Genomic DNA, 16994 nt, shown 5'->3' with positions numbered 1-16994 from the left:
CTAATAAGTATTGCAATTACAGTACATTTATATTGTACAATGTTGCAATGATAGCTACAGTTAACAATGAAGTTACAATGTAATTACTGCAAAAAGAAATTTTTTTACAAAGATTGTTTCAATGAACCCTTTCATCTCCACCCTAACCTGACACATTTTAGTGCTGAGATTGGTTGATTGCTTATTATTTCCCGTGTTACTAAATTAAAGAAGTGGAGGGGGGGGGGAGACTCAAAACGCCCTAGGGTTGTAAGGGGCTTCCAAGCCAGTGGAAACCCAAAGGAAATTTGGATTTTTTTTTCTGTCTCTCTCGCTCCAGGCGCTGAGACACGAAAGAAAGTTTGTTTTTCTCTCCCCCCCCCCCCAAAAAAAATGTAACACACAACCGGGTGTGATGTCTTCCCCCCCCCCAAAGCCACTCCAAAAAGGGGAAGCGACGAGGATGGGATTCGAACCCACGCGTGCAGAGCACAATGGATTAGCAGTCCATCGCCTTAACCACTCGGCCACCTCGTCTCACGGAGCAAGGCTCTCCTTTCTACCTGGTCTATAGCTCCTCCCTCCTGGGCAAGAGATGCATGCACATCCATACCCCCCACCCCACCCCAAAATACGCCCAGGAAGCCCCCCTTTTCCCCATGCAAAGGCAGGGGGGGTCTCTCCTCTTCGGGGTGCAGGAACCCCCCCTGGATCGCCCCCAATCCCAATCAGCTCAAAACTCATCAAAAGGGGGGGAAGCATCTAAAGCAGGGGAAGCCCATGCACCGTGCATGCATGCTTGGGCTGGGGATGGTGGTGGCTTTATTGTCGTGGAGGATGATGAGGATGATGAGGAAGTGTCCCCCTCCGAGGCAGCAGGGGGCGCCGGAGGCTCATTTCCCTCCCCCCCCCCGCCTCCACCCCCTTTCCATTTTCCAAATCCCAATTTCGGACTCCGTGTGCAAGGCTGGACAGCTATTTCTCCCCCCCCAGGAAAGAGGACGGCGAAAGCCCTGCAGGTATCCGGCAGTGCGTTTTTACATTTATTTATTTATTCCCCCCTCCTTTTTTAAAAAAAATAATAATTCTCTTTTTCCTGTGATTTTTTTTTTCCTCTCCAGCTTCCAGCCTGGATTTGCATGAAATGTTTCCCTGGGTTTGTCTCTTTTGCAAAGGGGAGGGAAGCAGGAGGGCAGAGCCGATGGGCCGGGTTTGAGGACCTGCCTTCATCAGCATCCTCCTCCTCCTCCTCCCTGGGAGGCCCATGCACTGCTCCTGCTTCCAGGTGCTGGCAGCGGCCTTAGCACTGGTGGCCGGCCTGCAGCTGCTCTACTTGGGCCTCCTTTCCGGACTGCACGGGCAGGATCAACGCTCCCACTATGCCGGGCTTTTCCGGGGCCACGGCCGGCCCTTGCCCTGGGACGGGCACAAGGAGAGGCTCGAGCGGGTGCTGGCCAGCGGAGGCACCCTGGACGCCAGCGGGCAGTACCGCATCTACCAGGACATGCTGCAGGCCACCTGGGGTGGCCGAAGCCGCCAGGATGTGGTGCTGGTCACCCACACCAGCCTGGGCAACTTGCACCACGCTCAGCAGCTGGCCGAACGCTGGCAGGGCCCCATCTCCGTGGCCCTCTTTGCGCCGGGCCCGGCCGACGTCCGCTTGGCCACGGTGATCGTCTACGCCCTGGCCGCCCTCTGCCCGCCGGTCCGCCAGTTCTTTCGCCTCCACTTGGTGTGCCCGGCGGAGCAGGTGGCGATGTTCCCGGAGTCGGAGGATCACCCGGAGTTGGGCCGGCTCAAATCCTGCAGCGACGTCTACGTCCGACTGGCACGGGTCGGGGCCGGGCGCCGGAATTATGCCATGGACGTCGCCAACGCCTCCTATCCCAACAACCTGCTCCGCAACGTCGCTCGGAGGGCGGTGGGTGGGCATTGGGTGCTGGTGGTGGACATGGACATGGTGCCCAGCGAGGGTCTGCGGGAGGCCTTCCTGGCGCTGCCCAGAGCCCCCGACGAGGGGACCCCCGGCGTCTACGTGGTGCCGGCTTTTGAAATCCGCCACACTCGCCGCATCCCCGGGAGCAAGATGGAGCTGCTGCAGCTGTACCAAGTGGGCGAGATCCGGCCGTTCTACGAGGAGCTCTGCTTGCGATGCCAGGCCCCCACCAACTACTCCCACTGGCTCAATCTGCCCGTCGGCGGGCCCCTGCGCGTGGCCTACGAGGTGGAGTGGCAGGACCCCTGGGAGCCTTTCTACATTGGTGCTAGTTCGGTTCCCCCCTACGACGAACGTTTCAAGCAGTACGGCTTCAACCGCATCAGCCAGGTAGGTGTGCGGGGCAAGGGCCGGCCCCCGAGGTCAGAGGGGTAAAGCGAAATCCTTAATTTGAGCCCACCTTGGGCTGAGCGGCAGAAGGCTCTTCAACCTGAACCGCCACCTTCTTGTTAAGAAGCATGAGAACATTTTGCTAGACATGTGGAGAGCTGAGTTCAAATCCTGACTTGGCCATAGTTCGTATTCGGTGGCCTCTCAGGCAATGCTGACAAGTCCCTCGAGATAAAATTCTGTCCTGACAATCATAAATGTTACGGGATATGTGGGGAGTTGTTCTTGAGTGTTCTAGGTCTGTAGCGAAAAGGCGTTTTAATTCTTCCTCTGTTACACAAGAAGCTGCCTTAAACTGAGTCAGGCCACAGTGTTTGAATGACAGCCGTTCTCCAGAGTTTTGGGCCAAATTCTTTCCTGGCTCTCTCTGACGGATCCTGGTGGTCTCTTACTAAAAAGGATCCTGGTGGTCTCTTACTAAAAAGGCCCCGCCGTGCGTGGCTTCCAAAATCAGAGGAGACTGTTGTTTTCGGGGTGGTAAAGTGCTCGCGCTCGTTCACCTTGCTTTTTTTTTCCCCTGGCTAGGCCTGCGAGCTCCACGTGGCCGGATACCGTTTCTCGGTGCTGAGCAACGCCTTCCTGGTGCACAAGGGCTTCAAGGTGGCGAGTGAATTCCACGCGCAAAAGGATGCCGAGAACCAGCGCAACAAGGTGCTCTTTCGACAGTTCAAGCAGGAGCTGAAAGCCAAATACCCCACCTCGCCCCGTCGGTGCTGATTTCGCACCCGCACCTAATGGGAGAAGAGCCCCATGCCTCTTTCAGAGGGCAGGAAAATGTGAGTGTTGCGACCTGCTTTGAGAGAGAGGACCAGCTCAGGAGAAGGACCACTCCGATGCTTGTCGGAGTGCGTGGAAGAAAACAGAGTGGCTTGTCTACCCCAAATAGACCTGTGGTTGGCAAAAAGTTGGGTGCATCATTTTGAGATGGTCACACTCAACTTTTGACTGTTCTGTTCGTTTATCGGCAGCTATGTTTACATCTGTTTAGAGACCCACTGACATTTTTATGGTCGCTGTGTACGGATTAGTTACCCCAACCTAACATCTCGAGGAGTCGTTTGGAGAGACAATTGTCTCACACTAGGAGTGAACAACGTCTCTCTCTTCAGAGGTTGGCGGAATCCAACTCACTCCTTACTGTTGGCGGGGTAGAGATTCTGGCGTCTAGAAAGCCACAAGGTGCCCAAAGAAATCCATCAAATTACCATATCTGGGTATTTTTATATATTGCTTTCGAGGGCATGGGGGAAGAAAGGGGATTTTATCTGAGAATATAAATCCTTGCTAAAAACCCTGGGCATCTGTTAGACCTTACTTTGTAAAGAAGCTTTCTATCCCACCCGTTCCCCATGGTGCTTACAAACACTCAGTGTACCCCCCTCTCCATCAAATCTCTCATTGACTGGAATGCTGTGTGAGAATCCTGTGGAATCAAGTGTGAAGTTGTATGATGATTAATTAAGAGACACGGGGAGAGAAAGTGGACTTTGGGGATGGCCCAGACCAGTAAGGTCTGATTATCTTTGTGTGTGTGTGTGTGGGGGGGGAACAGAGCAACAATGCCATGATTTTTGTGTTCTGCCTCAGATGCTTTTCCCGAAATGGGTAGCTTTGATTTCTTTTCCCAGATAGTGGGATGTTTAGGTACCTCCTGAGACAGGAGAGTGGCGCTTAATTTATTTCCTTACCTGGAAATTGCAGTCTGCAAATGAATTAAACTAAACCACTTAGTTTAAAAATGCTTTTTTTTTTTTTTTGCTCTGTTGCGCCGACTGATTGAAGCCCCTCTCCCCCTCCCATCCAAATTATAACATAAAATATACAAAAGCTGGACATTTTAAAGGTTTTTATCTTTGCCTGGCGGACGGAGGACATTCGGCTAAAAAGGAGGACCTGTTCCCCCTTTTGCCGGACGTCTGGCCACCCTAGTGGTGTGGACATCAAGCGGTTTAATGGCAGCAGCCTTAAACAGCAGGGCTTCATGACCTGTCCTCCCTGCATGCCGTGATGTGGAATACAGTGGTGCCTCACTTTATGATTGCCCCGCATTACGACAAATCCGCTTAACGATGATCTTTTTGAGATCGGAATTGTGATCGCAAAATGATGGTCTAAATGGGGGGATTTCGCTTTGCGATGATCTGTTCCCTGCTTCGGAAACCGATTCTTCACAAAATGATGATTTTTCAACAGCTGATCGGTGGTTTCAAAATGGCCGCCGGGTAAATAAAATGGCTCCCCACTGTGTTTAGGAACGGATTCCTCACAAGAAAGGCAGCGAAAACGGCCGCCATATGGAGGATCCTCACTGGACGGAGAGTTTTAAGCCCATTGGAACGCATTGAAAGGTTTTCAATGTGTTTCAGTGGGCTTTTTATTTTCACTTTACGATGTTTTCGCTTAACGGCGATTTTCCTGGAACGGATTATCGCCGTTAAGCGAGGCACCGCTGTATAATCATTCCGATGGAGAAGCCAGGAAAAGGACTCCGATGTACCTGTTGGGTCACAAAGCCTCACTTGGTATTTCACAAAGCCGTCAAACATATAGATAGCCCATATGGTGTGTGTGTGGGGGAGTGAGCCATGAGGAGGGGGAGGCCAGTCTCCATGGCAATACTCGCTTTTTTTTTCAGCCTTATGGGATTTTCAACCTTCAAGAGGCTTTTAGTTTTTTAAGCTGTAGGTGTTCAAACATGTTTTGTGCCTGAATGCTTTATTTGTTTGTTTTTTTACTTTGTTGTTACATAACTTTCAGAGTCTTCACACGCAAAAAAAACAAATCCAAGCAGAGGCGATTCCTTTGTAGGCCACTGACATCATCATACCACACGCAAGCTTTCGTGGAGGGTGTGATGATTGTTTTTAGTGGCATATAAAAGGGTCGCCTCCTCTTGCATTTGCTACGGACCCCCAACGGCTCTTTTCATTTATTTCAGAAATTAAGTTTCTCTTCGCCCTGATTTTGGTTCCCATGGCACCGGTTCCCCCCCTCCCTTCCCATCGACACTTCCGGTTTCCCACAACGCCTTGCGAAAGGGAACAGCGAGCCGAGGAAGCGAAGCGAGGACCATAGAGACTAAGCGGCTTGCGAGACGCAGCCGCCTAAAAGCCGCTGGTGATTGGCTCACGCGGGTGGGCGGGCCGAACGAGCTCGACTTCCGATTGCTGAAGACAGGCCCGAGCGCGGTTTGCGTCTTCCTCAGCCCCTCCCCCAGGTAATGAGGGGGTCCAGGCTCTTTCCCCAATGCCCCCCTTTTTATGGATCACGTTGGTTCCGCCCATTCCTATCTGATGCCTTTCCCCACTGCCCGGGCAAGAGAGAAGCGGTGGGCCAGCCCATTGCGGTAGGGGGTGGGGGGTGTAAGGCCGCTTTCTCTGTATTAAAAATCTACTCCCCCCCCCGTTTAAGGGGTTCGATAGTCTGTTCCCCTATCACATTTGGAGGAAGAAACGGGTTAGTCCATTTTAATTCGGGGGTGTGTGTGGCTTGTAATCCTAATTTATTTTTAAACGGGTGGGCAGTTTGTAACTCTCAGGATGGGGTGGGACGGCAGTTTATATGATGGGCGGTGGCTGATGGGACTTGTTGTCCCACCACATCCGGCGGGTCTCCAGTGGCTGGCACCCCTTGCTTTAAAAGATTTATACCCCACTTTGCCTCCCTCTGGGAACAGGCAGCGTCATAAATACAATTTTAATTAATTCCCAACAATTTAAAACACAAGCCCCCCCAGAATTATTCAAAGAGACACCAAACCCAGGAAGTCATAAAAAAATGAGAACCCTGCCAAAAATATTGGTGATATTTAAAAAAAAAAAAAAAAACAAGCCCAGGACAGATTAAAATAGCTCATTAAAAAAATGCAGACTTAATTTCCCAACTTGTAATGAAGGCCTTCGTTGTCCTTTTTTTTGGGGGGGGGGAAGTCATCCATAACAAATGGGCTGCATTAATTTTAGATACTGGTTGCTAAACAGCTGCTAAAAGCAACTCACCCCTCCTGGTTTCTGAGATTTGGGGTGGATGTGAAATAGAAATCTTTTAAAAATTATTTTAATAGGTATGCAGACAGATGTGTGGGAGAAAGCAAGCTTTTTATCTGTTATAGAACCTAAATGATTCAAACGGACAGGTTCGGTTGTGTGTCTGTGTTTTGTTGAATTTTACCTTTAATTTTACCTTTTCTTGAATTTTACCTTTTGCCTGAAAAGGAGGAGTAAACCATTTTTTACAGTGTCTCAGAGAAGAAGGAAAATTCCAAACTCCAAAACAACGACAACAAAACTCTGCAGCTTGAACTCTGCATCCTTGGCGGGGAGATATTCAACAGGTGCAGCTCACATTCCCAAAGCCAAGGAAAAGATACAGCTGTTGAATTTCTGCCTGCCCTTATACAGCGGCTAACATAGTACAGTAACTTAAACTAGAATCACAGAAAAGTGAAGTTGGAAGGGGACTAAAAGGCCATCAAGTCCAACCCCCTACTCAAGGCAGGAATACAATCAAAGCATGCATGTAAGCATGTTTACCTTGAAGTAAACTCTCCTGAGTTCAGTGAGGTTTGCTTCCAAGTACATGCCTATAGGTTTCTGGCCTTAATTTAAATCACACGTGAGGCATGGTGTAAACAAAAGAAAACTAAATTCTATATTCGGAATGTTTCTGGGAAGAAACATGTATATAGCTTCATTTCAGCTATACAGTGGTGCCTTGCTTGACGAGGAAAATTTGTTCCGTTGAAATCGCTGTTAAGCGAAATCCTCGTCAAGTGAAATGAAAAAGCCCATTGAAACCCCCTCAATGTGTTCCAATGGGCTAAATACCTCAGCGTCCAGCAAAGATCATCCATAGGGGCGGCCATTTTCAGTGCCTGTAAAGTGAAGAATCCGTCCTAAATCACAGCGGGGAGCCATTTTGCACAGCGGGCAGCCATTTTAGAGCCGTCGTTAAGCTGTTTTAAAATTGTCGTCTAGCGCACTGGTTCTTAACCTTTGTTACTCAGATGTTTTTGGACTGCAACTCCCAGAAGCCTTCACCATCAGCTCTGCTGGCTGGGGTTTCTGGGAGTTGCAGTTCAAAAACACCTGAGTAACAAAGGTTAAGAACCACTGGTCTAGTGAAAAATCGGTTCCTGAAGCAGGGAACCGATCATCGTTAAGCGATTTTTCCCTATTAGAACATTGTTTTGCGATCGCAAAAACTTCATCAAGCGGTTTCATTGTTTAACAAGGTAATCGTTAAGCAAGGCACCACTGTATCTATTTTTTAATTACAGGGAGGACTGTGATGTGAAAAGTTTGCTTCACTTCTATTCATGCTGGGTACTAGATAAGGTTCAAGCTTTCCTTTACAGAGGGAAGGATTAGACACATCTGCTTAATTCAAGCAAAGCGTCTCAAAAGTGACCAATTCCATGCTCTGCGTGCTTTATTTGGAGAATAGGTGCAATGATCTACAATTGTCAATGATGGCCTTTTCACCTCTTCCTATTTGGTCCTTCTTCTCTGTTCTCAGCTGGAAAACAGCGCAATGCCTGTCCAGCCTCTGCCAAAAGAGATGGAGGCAGAAGGAGACTCTGCGGCAGAGATGAACGGCGAAGAAGAGAGCGAGGACGAACACAGTGGCAGCCAGTCTGAATCTGAAGAGGAGAGTTCAGGTAGCTGCCGTGAGCGGAAGGGCCCAGATCCCTTCTTTGGGAGCTACCTTTTCTGTGCAGAAGACCCCCATGTCCAATTCCCCTCCTCCAACCCCACCACCTGCAGTTAGAGCATGCAGGCAGCGGACTGTCCAGATGTGTGACTGCAGCTGTTTCATCCCTTGCCAGCAAGCAAATGGCGAGGGAGGCGTTGTGCCTTTGACTTGATTTCTGTCCCATCTTTCTCCAAAATCATGGATGACAAAATAGCAGGGGGGTGGGGAGGATAGCAGGTACGTGCACTGAAATATCTGAACCGTCGCTAAGCATGCAGTCATATTAAAATAAAGTTACTGTATTTTTCTATGTATAAGACTATACTTTTGCCTAAAATCTTTAGACTAATAATTGAGGGTCGTCTTATACACGGAAGTAGGCTGAGGAGAGAATGAAAACAAGTGGAGGGGAAAGCAGGGATCAAAGCGATCCTGCAGCGCTTTGATCCCTTTCCCCCTACACTTGCTAAGCCCCACTTAGATTTCTTAATTTTGGATTATACACGGAAAAATACAGTAATCTGAAGATTTAGAAAAATAAGGTTTAAAGAAGACAAGGACAGTTTGTTACAAAACAGCCATCTTGTGCTATTGGATCTGTGGTCCAAAGCTTGCCCAAAGAGAAAGGTCTTTGTGTGCTGGCAGAAGGGAAAGAGTCACTCTGGCCTCCAGTGGAAAGGAGTTCCACAAGCCACTGGGGAAGTCCCGTCTCAAGTTGTCACCACATGCGCTGATTGAGGGGGCTGGGACTGAGTGCGAAAGGACCTGGCAGGAAGGGCTTCCCTCAAATTCGGGGCCTGCTCTCATAGCGGAGAAAAAGCATTTAGCACGTGTTGTCTGTTTTGTTTGCAGAGATGGACGAGGAGGACTGCGAGCGGCGCCGCATGGAGTGCCTGGATGAGATGCTGGACTTGGAAAAGCAATTCACTGAGCTGAAAGAGACGTGAGTTGCTACCTTCCTGTGTTTTTAAATTTTTTTTGCTTTGAACTTCATGGCCAAGGGAGGGATTTGAACCCGGGGCGTCTGGATTCTGTTCCAGGTTAATAACGGGAATTGGACCAAACTGGCGTGGCTGGCCTATGGCACAGCAACATTCTGTTCACCTAGGCATCTAGTTCACCTCGTATATTCAATACATCTAATACGCCCCGTGTGATGTACAGTGGTGCCTCGCTTAACGACGTTAATTCATTCCAGCGAAATCGCTGTACAGCGAAATTAAAAAACCCATTGAAGGGAAATTAAAAAATCCATTGAAACGCATTATAACACTGTTAATGTATTCCAATGGGCTGAAAACTCACTGTCCAGCAAATATCCTCCATACGGCGGCCATTTTTGGTGCCTATATAGCGAGGAATCCGTCCCTAAGCACAGCGGGGAGCCATTTTGAGCACCCGGCTGCCATTTTGAAAACCCGACGATCAGCTGTTTTGATCATAATGCGAAGAATCGGTTCCCAAAGCAGGGAACCGATCTTCGCAAAGTGAAAAAAAACAAAACCTTTAGACCATCGTTTTGCGATCACAATTGCGATCGCAAAAACATCGTCGTGAAGCGAATTCATCATAATGCGGGGTAATTGTTAAGTGGGGCACGACTGTATTGGATTACGGTGACATACTGGAATTCAGGAGATGTGAGATTGAATCCCCTACTCTGCCATGGAAACTCACTTGCAGCGATGGTGAAATTTAGTTAAGCCACTCCTTAAAACCCCATTTACCTGGAAAGCTCAATTAAGGTCTCTGTAAGTAATTTCTGACTTGACAACCTCCAGGATCAATGTTGTGACCAGTCCTGACTGAGCCCATAGGAGGTCGTAGGGGCTGGAAGCCGAAATAATAGTGGTGTGTCACTCTGCAGGCTTTTTAAGGAGCGCCTCAGCCAGGTGAAGGCGAAGCTGGAGGACGTGATGTCGGGAAAGGCGGCGGAATATCTCGACCCTCTGAGGGTCCTGCAGGATCGCATGCAGATTCGGATTGAAGTGGCCGGTAAGGGGGATCCTTTGGCAAGACGGGGGGGGGGGGAGGTGGAGGCAGAGGAAGGAAGCTCGTAGGGCGATCTCTGCTCTAGAACACTTTTGGGAGAGGGCTGTGGCTACTTTCTCAATTGTGGGTGTTTGAGTCCCTTCAGAAGGCCCGCCGGCTAATCCCAGATCTTAGCGCTGCCGAGCTGGAAGGGACCCAGTGGATCCTCGAGTCCAGCAGCCCTTTGACAAGCAGGCACCTCTGGGTAAATCAAACCCCAAATCTCTGGCCAGATGCCTAAACCACAGAACTAGCTTAGATGTAACAGAATGGGGTGGAAGCAGAGCTTGGAAAAAATTCTCCTGGCGTCTCCCAATCACCAGCGTCTCCCATGTAGCCTAGGGAGAGACTGGCTGGGGAGGAGAAGTTTAAAAAAGGAACTTTTTTCAAGCTTTGGGGTGTCATTGCCGGAGCAGGAATGAAGACAACACACTGTCTTTCATGGCATCCCCCATTCGGGGATGGGGCTGAGACTTCCGTGGGATGATGTAGAGCGGGCTTTTGAATTAAGTCTTAGGAGATGACAGCGGGTGTCCCAGTGAAACTTTTTGGTTAGACCGTTGGGGCCAGGTCCTGTCGTCCAGCCTGACCTACCTCGCAAGGCTCCTGAGAGGATAAAGGGGGGGCGGCGGAAGACAGCCAGGTGTGCCCATGGGACGAAAAGTGCCATGGCGGTAATAATTAATCCAAAAACCCAGATTGATGAGTTAGGCTTGCAACTCCCAGAATCCTCCAGCTTGCAGTACTAGAGCAATGCTCCAAAAACTATAAATCTGTCCGGTTCTCCTCTGAGGCTCTCCACGCTATCCTGGGGCTTTGTTTTCTCGCCAGGAATCTACCGAGGTTTCTGCCTGGAAGTGATCCATCACAAACATGGGTGTGAAGTGCAAGGAGCGCAGCAACATTTGGAGGTGAGGCTCGCCTGTCCCCCCCCCCCAAACCTTCTTATCTGTCTGTTCCTCTTGGATAGAGAGGCAAAGAAGCCTTTGTTTTCTCCCCATCTTCTCCCAGCTGCTAAATCTCCTTTTTTTTAAACAGGGCAACACTTTCAAAACCTTCTATTATGAATGAAGCCACAGGACTAGGTCCTACGTTTGTGGTGTGGCTCTCCTCTCCTAATTAGGAATCCCTGAGTCAGCTTCCAGCGCGCCTATTAAGCTTGCAAGTTTGAGCTTGCAGGAGCCCCCTGATCTAGTTTGTAAACAATAATTAGCAAGTAACAATGGTGCTTTTCAGGAAGGGAAGCAAACCGTCCTTTCCTGCTGACCCTGCCTCTTTACATATTCCTCCAAGAATGTAGAAAAAAACACTGGCCTCTTAAGTCAGGGAGGAGGGGGGGAATACTTTAAAAGAAATGAACTTCATTTTGGTCTGCGTTTCTCAAAAAGATGTCCTTCGTTAGCATGCAGAAGAAGAAAGCTTTTTGGTTTCTCTGTGTCGTGATCTCCTAGAACCATAGCTGCTGTTGTCGGTTCTGTTCTCCCTCTCAGCTTAATTTTTGCAGGGTTGTTAGAAGATTAAAATGAGCAATGAGGCACTAAAAGCATATGGCCTTCAGCTTCTTTTGCAGCAAAGGGAGAATAAAGATAGGTTTGTTAGTAAGGGTGATGTTCTTCTTTCCTCCCTGGCATGTACTGAAACTTTTTTTTTTTGCGAAACCAAGAATGGTATCAAAAGGACAGTCTCATAGCGGCGGTTCGGAGCAGGGCCTTAAATGAAGCAGCACCCACAATGTGGGATATTCTTGACAAACCTCTTATTGCGGGTTGTCTTGGTGTTGTTCAGCCTAGGTAAAGGTTCCCCTCGACGTTTAGTCCAGTCGTGTCCGACTCTAGGGGACGATGCTCATCCCCGTCTCCAAGTCGTAGAGCCAGCGTTTGTCCGTAGGCAATCTTCCGTGGTCACGTGGCCAGCGCGGCTAGATACGGAATGCCGTGACCTTCCCACCGAGGTGGTACCTATTTATCTGCTTGCATTTACATGCTTTCGAACTGCTAGGTTGGCAGGAGCTGGGACGAGCGACGGGCGCTCACTCCGTTGTGTGGATTTGATCTTACGACGGCTGGTCTTCTGACTTTGCAGCCCAGAGGCTTCTGTGGTTTAACCCGCAGCACCACCACATCCCTGTTGTTCAGTATTCTTGCTGTAGAACGCCCCCCTGAAATAGATGTCAGTGGCTTATCAATACTAATCAATAAACGTCTGGAAGCAAGCCCGGTCTTCCTGTAGGCAAAGCTGCGGGTGAATTTCGGAGGTCCCCTGCAGGCGTAGATGTTGTAGAAGCGCCGTTGGGGAGGAGGAAGGAAGAGAAAATGCACAGCGCGTCTCGGCTGACGTGATTGCTCTGCTTTCTACCCAGAGTGAGAAGCTGATGCTCTTCGACACCCTCCAGGAGCGCTTATTGGAACGGATCCAGCGTTTGGAGGATGACCGGCACAGTGTCGGCCTCACGTCAGGTCAGTGAGGAAGGGCTTTGCTGGCTGCTACCTTTTTATTACGTGTGCCAGTCGTCTGCTCTCGAAGGGAAGGACGGTAGCCCTGCGGTGGGTGACCTGTTGGAGGCACAGGATGCTCAAGGTTTGATGAGAATCCTGATGGGCAGGATGAGAAAAGAGGCCTCTGTCTATTAACCCTGGAGAGCTGTCACCCATCCGTGTAATCCACGCGGATCAGGGTGGACTAAGAGACTCTGCCTGGTGGCAGAACAGGGAGAATCCACAGCTCAGTGGCAGAGCACATAACTTCATCTCCGTGTTCTTCCTTTGCCATCTCCTGTTGAATAAGATCAGCTTGGGAATTGGAAGGAACCGTTCTTGGTTGAGGATGGTGGAGAGCAGGGACTAGTCAGCGCTGGAGAGAGGAACCCTCGGAGCGGCTGCCCTCAGCCCTCCGGGTTCAGCCCAGGGGAGGGGCAGGGGGACCCGGGCTTCTCAGGAGAGCCCCTGCTCCCAAGCAGAAGAGGTCACGGTGGGTCCAGTTTAAGGACGGACCAGGGCGCGGAGTTCGTGGGAAAGACCTCTCCCTTACACCTGAAGCCTGTGTCAGCCAGAGGATGATGGGCTGGAAGGGAGTGGCAAGAGTTCTGTTTTCTATTCCTCCCTCAGAATGGTGGGACGACAAGCTCCAGCCGAAGCACAGCTCCAAGGATTGGGACCCTCTGCGGCCCGGAAAGAGGAAGAAACCGCCGCTGGTGTCCGATATCCTTTTCTCGGCTCTCCCCTGGGTGTTTTGTCTTGGGAGAGGGAGGGGGGTTAGGGTTCAGGGAGGGTGAAGCCACGCCAAGCTGGGTCTGGAGGCCTTCGTGGCGTTTTGTGCAAGGAGTTGGGTCAGTCCGGCCTCGTTCCGAAGCTTGGGAAAGGGATGACGACCCCCAGAATCCCCACTGTTGCTGCTGAGGATGATTTCTGCATCGATGGAGATCGATAAGTGTAGTCCGTCAGAGTTTGGAAATTAGAATTAGGGAGTCAGAACCAGAGTGGTCTGTTCGGGGAGGGGTTGTGAAGAAAGGCGTGGCCTTAATGTAAGAACCTAGGAAGAGCCCTGTGCTGGATCAGGCCAAGGACCCCTCTGGTCGAGCTTCCTGCCTCTCACGGTGGCCCTGCCAGATGCCTCTGGGAGCCCACAAGAGCCCACGAGATCCTTGTCTCCTGATCCCCCTGCCCTGCATCTGAGAGATTATATATCCCCATCATCATGGCTTGTCACCTGCGATGGACTTTTCCTCCAGAAATCTGCCCTGTCCCCTTTTTCGAGGCATCTAAGCTAGGTGCCATCAGCACATCCTGTGGCAAGGAGTTCCGCAGACTAACAACATGCCAGGCAAATACATATTTTCATTTGTCTGTTCTCACTCCTCCAGCGGTCAATTGGGGTGGACGTCCCCTGGTTCTGGTATTGCGTGAGGGGGGAAAGAGCTTCCTTCTATCCACTTTATCCATCCCCTGCATAATTTCATACGTCTCCATCATGTCCCCCTCAAGCGCCTTTTCTTTAGACTAAAGAGTCCCAAACGCTGTAGCCTTTCCTCACAAGGGAGGTGCCCCAGCTCAGTCAGCCTTTGAGTTGCTCTCTTCTGCACCTTTTCCAGTCCCACAGTGTCTTTTTTGAGGTATAGCAACCAGAACTGTACGCAATACTCAAGGTACAGCCTGACCAGCATTTTGTACAACGGCGTTATCACGTTGACTGTTTTATTTTCAATCCCCCCCCTTTTAGGGGGATTGTGAGTACTTGCGTCAAAGCAGGTATCCTCTGACTTTAGCGATCTGTGCAGAACAGAAAGTGTTCAAAATGATTAAGAGGGGGGAAAAAATAAAGATTTAGGATTTTTTTTAACTGCAGGAATTGTAGCGATGCTAACTGAGAGGTTCTGGAAATTTTTAAAAAGTTTAAAAATCGCCGTGCAGCTTGACGTTCAGTCTGAAAAGGGGGTGAGCAGGTCTGAGCGCAGACAGAGTGCAGATATTTCCCTTAGCCCTCCTTTCCCACGGCCGTACATTGTCTACATGTTGCATGAGATGGACATCATGGAGGACTGGACTGCCATCAAGAAGGTAAGTCGGTTGGGGGTGGGAGGCAAGGTGTTTCTGGAAGGGGAGTAGGGTCAGGATTTTGATGGTGTCCTAGTGATTCCGAGAGGGAAACCGAGGAGACACCAGGGAGACCGATTGTTGTGGCCGGTGTTCTTGTTGTTCCAAAAGCATCATGCTCAGATAAGGGATGTCACTAGAACACCACCCCTGTGTCTCACCGCTGTCCTTGTGTAGAATAAAACCAACGGATCACATATGTTAAAACCATGCAGATCATTCCAGCATGAAAAAGAAATTCTGACTCAGGAGGAGAAAGAGCCGGCTGGATTTTCCTTGGCCTTTCTGTCCTGCGATGGTTAAGATTTTTGGAACGGAACGGCTGTACATCAAATCTCAAAGCACGAGTCCATACTGTTGTACTGTTTTGAGAAAGTTAAAGAGACTGTAGGGAAACCTTCATCGAGGCACTCAGGGCAGAGATGGGGAAAGTTGCTTTTGGGATAGGCTGCTGGGAATATTCTCTTACTTGTAGTCAAAAATGGGGGGGGGGAGAACCCCACTATTTCATCACTTTGAGTCAACGAAGCCTCTTTCTCAGCTCTGCCTTATTGTTTTCTTCCCAGGCTAAAGCCGCAGTCTCGCCCCCGAAGAGGAAACTAGAAGGCAGGTGTTGTTATTTTTTAATTTTCTCTCCCTTGGTTTCATGAGATGCTGGGGGCCGTTCCCCACCTTTTCAGGGGCTTCTCTCTGTGCGATTGGGGATCTTGGGCGATGTGGATTGGAGAGACTCCCAGTGCCTCCCCTTAAAACGCCCTGATTCCCCCCCCCCAACTTTCCGGCCTCCTTTCCTTTCTCCAGGCCCGGTGAAAGCCGAAAAGCTGCCTTCTCCATCCCTCTTCTCTGCGCACTGTGAAGACGGCCACCTCCATTACGAAGGCGACGTCTACGTCAGAGGGCAGACCGTCTCTTTGCGCGTGGGGGACGAGGCGCCTGTCCAGTGAGTGCAAAAGGCCGGAGAAAGCAGGCTGGGCAGCTACCCTGCCCGGTGCATTCAGGGGCACCTCCTCTCCCTGAAAGCAGGGAGGGTTGTGCAGATTTGAGCCTGGAGCAAACTTAGGGGAGGCCTGAAGTGTCTAGTTTGTCAGTAACGCTTTGTTGGGATGACTACACGTGATTTCCAGGATAGAAGGTAGCATCTCATGTCCAGGTTCTTTTACAGCAAATCGGCCGTTTCAAAGTCCTGATCGCCTCTGCAACCGTTCTTTTTGTTTAAATCAGCCCTGGGCGTGGTTGGTCTTCAAAAATTGAGAAGACTTCAGGCCGTGCTATCAAGCCTCCCCCCCCTCCCTGTTTTCGCTGGTCTCTTCCGAACCTTCTCCCTTCTCTCCTCGTTAGGGCGGTCATTACAGCCATCAGCACAGGAGAAGTTTGGCTTCGCAGGGATGATGGCACCAAGACCAAACTCTACATGTCCCAGCTTCAGAAGGGCAAGTACTCCGTGCACAGGATCTAGGAATTTGGGACCCCCACGACGGGGGCCGCAGACTCTGGCTCCCCCCGGGCTTCTCCCGGAACCCTCCGGGCCGTTCTCTTGTGCTTCTCTCGCTTGGAAACCGAGGGGACCTCTAGCCGAAGCTGTGTCCCGTCGCTGCCTCTTTTGATTCCCGTCCCGGGACAGAAGGGAGAACCGCTCACTGTGACGAATATCCCAGACCAGCCTTTCTGGGTCAGAGGACACCGGCCTCCTTGCCGCGCATCGAGTTGATGGTAACGCCTGCGATGCTCCTGCTACAAGTCGGACTGCGCTTGCCAAGCGTGTTTGGCTTCTGTCTGTCAGGAAGTCAGGGTTGGGGTGGCCGGCAGCGCCTCTGTCTGGAAGCCGCCACCCCCACCCCCCAGAAATAAAACACCAAAGTGAAATCCACCACCACCACCACCACCTGACCCTTCCGTTTCTGGCTTCCTTAACTCAGCACGAACCGTTTGGGGGCAGAGGAAAGGTAGAGGATGCCGGGGGGGGGGTGTTCGATGTGTGGAAGGAAGGAGCCACGCAGTGCTTCGCTGATCCTAAATACTAGCCTCCAGCTGCCCATCGCCTTCTGCAGATCTAGAGTTTTCTGGGTTTGTGTGTGTGTGCAAATTTATTTATTTAAAATGTTTTTACTCCCGCCTTTCTCCTGAAAAACGACCCCCAAGGTGGCTGACGTCCTTCAGAGACCATATTAAGGCCAACCACAGGGAGGATATTAAAAAGGATCAACAAATACCGCACACACACACACACACACAAACATAAGTAACACCAAAACACATTCAAAACAGGTGCAACCATCCATTTAAAAAAAGCTTCGCCCAGGCAGCCCATCCCTCGG

The 16994-nt window shown here is 50.4% G+C and overlaps 2 protein-coding genes and 1 non-coding gene across 3 annotated transcripts; 2 read left to right on the top strand and 1 right to left on the bottom strand.

Annotated features, from left to right (window-relative positions):
- Positions 1–434: 434 nt before the first annotated feature.
- TRNAS-GCU (transfer RNA serine (anticodon GCU)) lies at positions 435–516 on the bottom strand. Its single transcript has one exon. It is a non-coding gene; the product is annotated as a tRNA-Ser (tRNA).
- Positions 517–720: 204 nt separating this feature from the next.
- Positions 721–4104, top strand: B4GAT1 (beta-1,4-glucuronyltransferase 1). Its single transcript, XM_020816010.3, has 3 exons — positions 721–998; positions 1101–2305; positions 2891–4104. Exons 2-3 carry the CDS (start codon positions 1244–1246, stop codon positions 3080–3082), a joined length of 1254 nt encoding a protein of 417 aa, XP_020671669.3. The 5' UTR covers positions 721–998; positions 1101–1243; the 3' UTR covers positions 3083–4104.
- BRMS1 (BRMS1 transcriptional repressor and anoikis regulator) lies at positions 3013–16558 on the top strand. Its single transcript, XM_072984501.2, has 11 exons — positions 3013–3141; positions 7883–8024; positions 8912–9002; positions 9927–10054; positions 10922–11001; positions 12450–12546; positions 13195–13287; positions 14579–14643; positions 15246–15285; positions 15481–15619; positions 16018–16558. The coding sequence occupies exons 1-11, from the start codon at positions 3100–3102 to the stop codon at positions 16133–16135; spliced, it is 1035 nt and encodes a 344-aa protein (XP_072840602.2). The 5' UTR covers positions 3013–3099; the 3' UTR covers positions 16136–16558.
- The last annotated feature ends 436 nt before the right edge of the window (positions 16559–16994 follow it).

Source organism: Pogona vitticeps, chromosome 15 (assembly GCF_051106095.1).
Source record: "Pogona vitticeps strain Pit_001003342236 chromosome 15, PviZW2.1, whole genome shotgun sequence".
Lineage (NCBI taxonomy): Eukaryota > Metazoa > Chordata > Lepidosauria > Squamata > Agamidae > Pogona > Pogona vitticeps.
Note: the sequence above shows the minus strand (reverse complement) of the source record. Positions and strands in the feature narration are given on the sequence as shown.

What these genes read in the sequence shown, in the direction of transcription:
- B4GAT1 (XM_020816010.3), top strand. Translation starts at nt 1,244, where the DNA reads ATGCACTGCTCCTGCTTCCAGGTGCTGGCAGCGGCCTTAGCACTGGTG. An exon ending in GCTTCAACCGCATCAGCCAG is followed by an intron (nt 2,306 to 2,890) that starts GTAGGTGTGCGG and finishes TCCCCTGGCTAG; the next exon opens with GCCTGCGAGCTCCACGTGGC.
- BRMS1 (XM_072984501.2), top strand. Translation starts at nt 3,100, where the DNA reads ATGGGAGAAGAGCCCCATGCCTCTTTCAGAGGGCAGGAAAAT. An exon ending in ATCTGAAGAGGAGAGTTCAG is followed by an intron (nt 8,025 to 8,911) that starts GTAGCTGCCGTG and finishes TTTTGTTTGCAG; the next exon opens with AGATGGACGAGGAGGACTGC. An exon ending in GATTCGGATTGAAGTGGCCG is followed by an intron (nt 10,055 to 10,921) that starts GTAAGGGGGATC and finishes TTTTCTCGCCAG; the next exon opens with GAATCTACCGAGGTTTCTGC.